This window comes from Elaeis guineensis, chromosome 12 (genome assembly GCF_000442705.2).
Source record: "Elaeis guineensis isolate ETL-2024a chromosome 12, EG11, whole genome shotgun sequence".
NCBI classification, from domain to species: Eukaryota; Viridiplantae; Streptophyta; class Magnoliopsida; order Arecales; family Arecaceae; genus Elaeis; species Elaeis guineensis.
In genome coordinates, this window is record NC_026004.2 from 19,026,149 (window position 1) to 19,036,172 (window position 10,024).

General features: G+C 36.6%; 1 protein-coding gene across 1 annotated transcript; it reads left to right on the forward strand.

Moving 5' to 3' along the window:
• Positions 1-904: 904 nt before the first annotated feature.
• On the forward strand, positions 905-4,861 carry LOC140852791 (uncharacterized). The gene is given in 4 exon segments (XM_073246324.1): positions 905-1,150; positions 1,153-2,928; positions 2,931-3,683; positions 4,187-4,861. Coding segments are annotated over 4 exon segments (3,117 nt in total). The 5' UTR covers positions 905-936; the 3' UTR covers positions 4,561-4,861.
• The last annotated feature ends 5,163 nt before the right edge of the window (positions 4,862-10,024 follow it).

Sequence of the window (10,024 nt, forward strand, 5' to 3'; positions counted from 1 at the left end):
GTGATTTCGTCCCTTGGGGTTGGTATCAGCTCTCACTGATTATTCCACAGCAAGTCAGTCAAAAGACTCCAGTCAAAAGATTATCCTTGCATAAGGGTTGCTCCTTTGTGTATACAGCAACCTATTTTTGTTACTTCCATGTATCTTTCAGTACAATATAAATGAAGCTTCTCTTTGCTACCCGAAAAAAAAAAAGAAATAAAAAAAAGAAAAGACTTCTGCCTGAAAATAATGTCCTGTGCCGTCCCTTATCTCTCAAAGAAATACTCAGCACTAGCATTACAAACTCACCATATGGGATCGAATTCTTTGAATGAGATTTCTGAATTTCTTAAAACAAGAATGAGATTTCTATTAAGCGAGCATTTGGTTAATGCAACCTGGACATGAGATAGGTGCCAGATGTCAGGTGTTCCAGAAAAACAAAAATCCAACGGAGGAATCATCTAAAAATCAGACACGAAAACACATCTGTATCTTCCATGTCTACGCATATGTTTATTGATATACATATAATGAATAATTATGTTTCTTGCGTCCAAGTATTTGTGACATTAAAAACTTCAAGTTTGAAAGGATGCATGCGATGCAATTATGGGACCAGACCGTGCACCGAAAACGTACATGAGCCGGCAAGACTACTGCTTCTTTCTTTGGTTCTTCCATGATTCACGCTCAATCATTGTGCATGGATGTGCGGCAGAAGTTCCTTCCGCTAGAATCCCAGCTGGCAGGTAATTTCATTCATCTTTCCTCAGTTTATTTTTTAGAGACCCACAACGCTCGCTAAGCCTGACTAAATAGAGACTCCTCCAATCATCAACCGGCCAAGAAATCCTATTATAAAGTCTGCATGCTAGCTCTTAGAAGGTCATCCAAATTAAGCTTCCCCCAAGTTATCTTATTCATTCTTTTCCTCTCAACTTCCTAGTGTACATGGGTTGTCTCTGCAACTCAAAGAGGGCATCTTGGTGGTCCTGTCTCATGCATGCCACTCTTCTACTCTTATGTCATATTTTGATCCCATCTCCCCAATTTCCTGCCATCACCAGCAGTGCAACCTCCTTGGTGGCCAGGAATAACAGCAGAAGCGGGAGTGACCACTTGGCTCTCATTTCATTCAAGTCTAATATATATAATGATCCATTTGGGCTCTGTCCTCCTGGGACAACAAGTCGCTTCATTTCTGCCAGTGGAAAGGTGTCACGTGTGGCAGTCGGCACCCTCAGAGGGTCATTGCTCTGGACTTACCCTCTCTTGGCCTAGCTGGCACCATATCACCATCCATAGCCAACCTCACATTCCTCCGCAGACTCAGTCTCCAAGAAAACGAACTCAAAGGATCCATTCCACAAGAGCTTGGCCTTGTGCATCGGCTGCGATATCTCAATCTAAGCCTGAATTCTCTGGAAGGACAAATTCCATCCAGTCTTGGAAACTGCAGACAGGTAATTACACTTGACCTACATAAGAACCTTCTCAACGGCATCCCAACATCTTTCACCAACCTCTCCTCTTTGGAATCCCTCCGCCTGTCCAGCAACAGGATTACAGGCGGCATCCCTCCTTGGTTAGGGAACCTGTCCTCTGCCGCCAATATTCGTCTTGCAGCGAACACCCTGTCGGGAGCCATTCCATCTTCCTTATGCCGTCTACCCTCTCTTATTGTCCTCGCTGTAGGACTAAACCAGTTATCAAGCATGATTCCTCCCTGTCTATACAATCTCTCAAGTATCGAGGATTTGAGTGTGGGATATAATAGTCTCAGAGGGACTATCCCATCTGACATAGGCAGCACTCTTCCCCACCTCAGTTGGCTCGACATGGCCTTCAATCAGTTCACCGGACTTATCCCTTCTTCATTATCCAATGCTTCTGGGCTGTCTTTCGTTCAGTTCCAAATGAACAATCTCCATGGAAAAATCCCTTGTAACCTTGGAAACTTACAGAACCTGTCAGTATTGTACCTTTCTGGGAACCAACTAGCAGCCAAGAAGGCCGACGATTGGAGCTTCCTCACTGCTCTAACCAACTGCAGCAAATTGAAATCACTAGTAATGGGCAACAATAATCTCGCTGGTGTCTTACCCAATTCCATATCCAACCTCTCCACAGATATCCAGGCCCTTGATTTTTCCAATAACCAGATATCTGGAAGCCTTCCTTCAAATATAGGGAACCTGAAAAACCTGATGGTACTTGGCATGGGTCCAAACCTTCTCACAGGTAATATTCCTGCCTCTCTTGGAAATCTTAATGCACTGCATGTACTGAATATGTCTCACAACAATTTCTTCGGCCAAATTCCACCTTCACTCGGAAACATTAGTCTATTGAATTGGCTCGATCTGCACGGAAACAAATTGAGTGGAAGCATTCCAACCCAACTTAGAAACTGCAAGAACTTGCAGTTACTCGCTCTCTTTGACAATCAGCTTACAGGTACTATACCCATAGAGATTCTTAGCCTGCCTTCTCTATCCTTAGGCCTATACTTATCACACAATGCATTACATGGGCTCCTACCTTCCGAAATTGGCAACCTGATAAATGTCAATAACCTCGATATTTCTGAGAATAGATTGTATGGTGAAATCCCAGTTAGCATTGGCAAATGCGTGGTCCTTGCAAACCTCGATATGAGTGGTAATGTTTTTGAAGGGATCATCCCGACATCATTGGGCAATCTAAAAGGCCTTCAATTTCTGGACCTCTCAAGCAACAACCTATCGGGGCATGTACCAGGATATCTCCAAATATTTCACTCGCTCCAATTTCTAAATCTCTCTTTCAACAGCTTTGAAGGCGAGGTTCCGTTAGACGGGGTCTTTGCAAATATGAGTGCATTTTCACTCATTGGGAATCCAAAGATCTGCGGTGGCATCCCTGAACTGCACCTACCACCCTGTTCCTCTGCCCAACCAAATGGGACAAACACAGAGCTGCTATCTCGGCAGTGATCATCACAGTTGCCAGTGGAGTTCTAGGTTTGACTCTGATTCTCTTCTTCATTTTACTTTACTCGACACAAAAATCAAGAAAGAGACATCCATCCATGGCTACCTTGAGAACAGAACTTATTAGAGTCTCCTACGCCGAATTTGTCAAAGCAACTGATGGGATTTCTTCAGCAAATCTGATTGGTGTTGGGAGCTTTGGTTCCATATATAAAGGGGTCATGGAGTGGGATGATGAAAAGATGGTTGCTATAAAGATACTGAACCTTCAGCAGCAGGGGGCTTCAAGGAGTTTCATAGCTGAATGTGAGGCCTTGAGGAGCATCCGTCATCGGAACCTGGTCAAAATCATAACTGCGTGCTCTGGTGTTGATTTTAGAGGTAATGATTTCAAAGCATTGGTTCTTGAATTTATGGAGAATGGAAGCCTGGAACAATGGTTGCATCCAAAACTGAATGAGCGATTCTCGATGAGGATTTTGAATTTAGAACAGAGAGTGAGCGTAGCCATTGATGTGGCTTCTGCACTGGATTACCTTCATCATCATAGCCCAGTGCCAATCGTTCATTGTGATCTCAAGCCGAGCAACATTCTTCTGGACGATGACATGGCTGCCCATGTGAGTGACTTCGGGCTGGCAAAGTTTCTCTCTAAATCTACTAACTCATTCTCCATATCTGCAAGCTTGGTGGCAATTAAAGGATCAGTTGGATATATTGCTCCAGGTGAGACTGCACGCACAATTTTTCTACTTTTCATTTTCTAGTTTTCTCCAGGTGAGCAGCTAAAGGCAAACAGAAAGCTAACAGGTACAAAGAAATATAAGCGGCATTGCCGTTGTTTTAACATTATTCATATTTGAATCTAATACAGCATTCTCCATTTGCAAATTATATGTAATTGAAAATCGATGTGCAAATCTTATTTAACTCATGATGGTCCCATTGATATTAAGCTTCTATTGTGTGGACTCCCAGTTCTTGAGTTTGAGTTTGATCATTTTCGAACATCCACTCGTGCGTTAAATAATGTGGCTCATTGATTATATTACAACATATTTCCACCTTATGATGTGAATGTATGCTTATAATATAATCTTTGGGTGGCATGGAGACATGATCCATTTCTTTGTTTTGTTTTCCTAGCGAAACATTATCTTCAATGGTTAATTATGTTTTTGACATAGTGTTTGTACAAACACATAACCTTGTTTGAAAATGAATCTCAGAGTACGGTTTGGGAAGCGAAATATCAACTCGAGGAGATGTGTACAGCTATGGAATACTTCTCTTGGAGATGTTTCCTGGAAAGAGACCCACCGATGAAATCTTTAATGAAAGCCTAGATCTTCATCAATTTGTTGAGACGGCCTTTCCTACTCAAATTATGAATATCATAGATCCGCAATTGATACGAAAGGAAGAGTATGAAATTGTCCATGACGTACGACAAAGCTCTAAACGATACAAGATACTAGAGTGCTTAATTTCAGTGATTAGCGTTGGGCTACAATGTTCCAACAGATCACCCAAAGAACGAATGCATACAGGAGATATTGTAAAAAAATTGACTGCAGCGACAGAGATAATTGGCAGGGTCTGAAGTCATAAAGAATGGTCCACAAATATTAGTAAGACATTATGAAGGCTTACATAAGCATACATTATATAGCTGCTGTTACTTCCTTAAGCCGCATGTTCTTGTTGTTGCTTCTTGCGCTCCCTCTTTCGATCTGTTTTCATTTTTTGTTTTGCCTTTTTTTTTTTTGCCTGCTTTCGTTTGACGGGGTTCTCTTTGGATCCTCTACCATCACGAGGCCAACAAACATCGGGATGAACTGTTCCATGGATTTGTAATGAATCTTATCATAGTTGAACATGTCCTGTTTTTCCTTTGATATATCGGGGAGGGCATTTTGTGATTTGTATGCTTTTGTTGAGCAAGTCTTGTCATAGTTGAACAAGTCCTGTTGTTCTTGGGTACACTTATTTAATTGACTGCTTCGTATTGTTATTAATGATTGTTTTTTGAGAGAAACAAGGAAGAAGTAAGTTACTTCCCCGTCATGAGAATTGCATTAGATAATTTAATGTATTACACAAGAAAGAGTACTTAAAAGAAAAGATGGGGCACTTTTACGTAATGAAGAAGTCCTATCAAAGCACCTAAAAAACTAGACCCCAAGTAAAAATGCGAACACTCAAAATTAATTCCCCTCCTATACTAAAACAAGGAAAGTGGACAGTGTTTTTGTCCACCTAAGAACAGTCGATAACCGACTGGGAGACAAGGTCCCCAGAAGCTCGTTGCGTCGTTCACCATCCCTGCGGACGTATGGTCCCCTCCAGCTCCATGTTTGCGAGCTCCTATCCCTTGTAAGATTTACCAAGTTGCCTTAAACCGCTTTTGGTTGAAACCTGAATTTTCGTTGGTTGCGTTCCCTCCGCAAACACCAACACCCGATGGCAAAAAAACTTTCTATAGCAAGGAAAAGTTAAGAGATGGTTGTATGCTTTCTCCAAGCATCCCATACTTCCATGTACCTCTTAGGAAATTGAGGAACTCTGAAGTCTTTGAAGAGTGATCACTAGAACATCTTGGAGTAGTTGCACTGTGGAAAGATACGGTCTATTATCTCTCTATTTTCACCACGGAGAGAACAGTGATCTGACAATGCCAGTTCCTTCTTCATGAGATTTGAAGTTGTCAGTATTTTATCGAAGCAGCTCAGCCATGCAAAGAGCTTGATCTTCTTCGGCACTAGTAATCTCCAAAAGAAATTACCAAGAGGGGAGATTACCCCACCATACTTAGGGAACAAATAGCATTTATTAACAGTGAATGTTTTTGCAATGCTCCATTTTTAGAGCCAATGGTCTGCATTGTCGCTGACACTACAACAAAATAGGTGAGGCGAATAATTTTCATCGCTAATAATATATTTTCATCATTAATATTTAGTTGTAAATAATTACATCGTTGATAATATTTTACGATGAAAAAATATTTCATTGCTAATAAAAGTTATTTGCGATGAATAATTTTCATCGTTAAAATATTTCTGATGAAAAATTTTAATCATAAAAAAAATATTTGCGATGAATAATAATGTCGCTAATAAATAAAAAATTAATAGTGATGAAAATATTTTTGTCGCTATTAATTTAATTAAAATATTTTCTAAAATAAAATTTTTAAAAATTTTTAGCAATGAGAAATTTGCATCGCAAAAAATTTTTTTTGCAACGAAAATTTTTCATCGCTATTAATTTAATAATAAATTTTTTAAAAATCAAATTTAAGGTAATGATCATTAAGGATGTGATAGAATGATATTAGAGTTTACGTTATGATCACTACAGAATATGACTTAAGTGGTATTTGAGCTTAAGGTTATAATTATTTGGGATTATGACTTTAGTGATATTTGAACTTGAGGCTATGATTATGAAGAATATGATAGACATAAAAAAAAGATTCAATATTTAGATTTCGAATCAACAGATACTATAATGAAATTTATGCATAAGTGGTATATGATGTCTATAATAGAATTTATGAGTTATATCTTGGATTTCAATTAGTAGGATTGACCTAAGCATGAGAAGTGTTGATGCTAGAATAAAGAGGGAGATATTGATGTGTTGTGTTGAGTATACTCAATGATTTTTGAATGCGAAACTTATATAGGTGAAGGTCATGATAACTTTTCTGATTTCGATGTTAATTTTTTTGAGCACTATAAAATTTTTGGACATATCAAAAAGAAGTTAGTTAGGACATGGTCTAAAAAAAAATTACATCATATGAAAGAAAAATATTTTTGAGTATTAAATCTATAAAAGGTCATATATGAAACTCAATTTTAGATAAAAAATATATTTAAATTTTATTATGAAAATATGAGATACACAGCTTGATAAAATCTTTGATTATTCAAAATATCATATTTGGATATGATTTCTTAATCTTTCAAGTTGCATTGAATTTTAAGTCAAAAGTTTGCTTTTCTAAGTGGATCTAAGGTTTTTTGATATTGTTGTTTAGTTGAATAAGAAAATTAGTTTTATTTGAGTATGATGTATATATTATGATAAAATTTTTAATAATTTATATTTTAATTTTTGGATTAGATTCCTCACTTTTTCTTGTGATTATTGAAGATAGTGGATGGTAATTCAAATTAAATTTAAATTTTTAAGCTAATATAAGATATCTTGCTAGTATTAAATTTTGAATGACTTATATAAAGGATAAAATTTTATATGGATTTATCTATTGATGCTAAGGATTGTGATGAAAGAGATTTATAAAAAATAAACAAGTTGATTCTACTTACAAAGATGTTGACTTGAGTTCTTCTAGTTTGTTCGAGTTGGAGCTAATTCTTCTAAAAAAAAGAAGATTGATTTAAAAATTATCTAAATGATTATAAGATAAATCTAAAGTTAACTCTAATTAATTCTAGACATGTTGGATTCTTGAGGAGTGATGAAGCTTATGCAATGAATTCAAATATGGAAAGTGGATCAAGATTTAATTTTGATGTGCTATTCCCAAGGAGCAGTAAAGATAAAGAAACTTAATTTTGATGTACTATGTCCAAGGAGCAGTAAAGACAAAGAAACTTAAAGTTTTGCTCTAAGATTTATATAAAAAATTTGAAAGTTAGATCTATCTTTAATTGATCTAATAGGCAAGGATATCTTTCGATAAATCAATATAATTTGATAAATTAAGATCAGAGTGCGCAGCAAAAGTGTGATGGTTTAAATTAATTTAAAATATTAATAGTTTAAATCAAAAGATATTATAGAATATATTAGTTACAAATAAGAAAAGATTTTATTGATAATGAAAGAATGCTACAGATTTTGATCTAATCTGATCATAACCGAGCAATTTTTGCTAATAGATTATGTCATTATATATAATATCAAAAAATCTTAGATATCTCAAGTTTATTGTTAATAGCATAATCATTTTTTTGTTAGTTCAAACTTAGAATGTCTTGACTCAGATCTTATATTTTCAAAATTTAACATTGTTACTCGAACTGATATAGAAGGTTGAGGTTCTCCTAAGATGGAAGTCCAGTTGTTAAAGTTATTTGAAGGTCAAAAGAAAAAAAGCCTATAATTATGAGAAGTGTTTGATGTTTAGGCTATCTTTAGTTTCTATTAAAGGCAATGAGTTAATCAATCAATATAATGGATAAAGAATTTTGGTATTTAAATACCAGATTAGGATGTTATTGTTTGTTTTAAAAAAATTGAAAAATCAGCACGAAGGGAATAAGTTTGAGATCTCACATAATTTTGTTATATCAAAATCTTATGAAATAAGTACTATATAAGGCAGACTATTAAAAGCTCAAGCATGACATAATCGATGTTTTTTTTAAAAATTATTGATCAAACAAAATTAATTTCGAAGATAAAATTATTTTAAGAGGGAGAGAATGTAATAACCTAGCCTTTTTGGGCCTTTAGACCAGGCCCAAACTTTAGAAGCCCAAATTCTTGAAAAAAAATTTAGTGTAGAGCGTGGCAGAGAGGAGAAAGAAGACTCCTAATCAGAGTCTTCTTCACATTTGATTTCATGGAGATCGGGTGGAGGGAAGTCTGTTTAGGTCCAGGAAACTTGTCTATAAGAACCCCCTTCTCCTCTCCTATATCATCATCTCAAATCATTTTAGAGATCGTCGAGAATCGTTCTGGATTTCTTATGTTTTTTCGTGGATTGTCACCGGAAAGAAGCTCGTCGGAAGTCCTCTTTTGGCCATCGAAGCTAGGTAAGCTCCCTTTCCCTTCTTTCTTTTCCTTCTTGTCATTGTTTTCTGATCACCGATGCCTAATTGGAGTCGATGGTCATCGGATTTGCATTTAAACAAAACAGCCCTATTTTTTCTATTTTGAACGAGCCTTTCTCCTCCACTTTTTCGGCCACCAGCACCGCCACCCATGGCGCCGCTCCATGGGTCATGATTTCTACTTTTCTACTTTCCTTCTCCGGAGGTTTGGCCCTCGATGATCGACCGATAATTGGGAAAAATCAAAGAAAAGGGGCGGATCCCTATTTTTTTGATTTTTTCTAAATTCTCATCGGTCGAACCTCACCGTCGGTCATCTCTTGCCCCACCGCCATCGGCTATCATTGTCGGACCATAGATCGTGCCACTGTACTTCATCGAAGTATGAGCCACCAAGCCTCCCCCTCGTGTCCCTCCTCTGTTCGGCTAGGGAAAGAAAGAAGAGGAAAGAAAGATTAAGAAAAAAAGAAGAGAAGAAAAAGAAAAGAAAAAGAAAAAAAAAAAGGAAAAGAAAGGAAAAAGAAAAGGAAAGAAAAGAAAAGAAAAAGAGAAAAATGAGAGAGAGTTCTCTCTCTCTCTTTCCTCTCTCCTCTCTTTACTTTCTCTCTCCACTTTCTCTCTATATATTCTCTCTCTACTCTCTCTCTAGAATTTTCTCTCTAAGATCTTTCTACTCTCTCTTTTTCTCTCTAATTATATCACAAACTCTAGGACAAATTTAAAATAAAAATAAGATGACCTGAAATTGCTTCAAAATTTGTGCAGTAGGTTGGATCCCAGTCCGATCCTTATTTGAAATTTATAGTATCTGATCATAGTTAATCCATATTGAGTCATCTTGATATAACCTCTGATAATCTCGATCATGATTACCTCATCTGAAGGATACGAAGATTCTCTCTCCACTTTCTCTCTCTACTTTCTCTCTCTAAAATTTTTTCTCTCTTCATGGATTTTTTCTCTCCAAAAGTCTTATGGACTAGTGGAGGATCCAAGTACTTAGACAAGTTTCAATCTTGGTTGATCCTAGGAGAGATCTTGAATTTATGTTATTAAGATTGTTTATCTGTAATTTTTTCATATTATGATTTTTATATTTAACTCTAATCATGTAGAGATGCAACTATCTGCATAAGATGTCAAGCAGAATATTTTATTTATGAAATTTGTAAATCAAAGAGTTCATTGATTGCTGTGCTTGGATCAGTCATCAGTAGAGGTAAGAATCTCTGTACGTGATTATCACTATATATG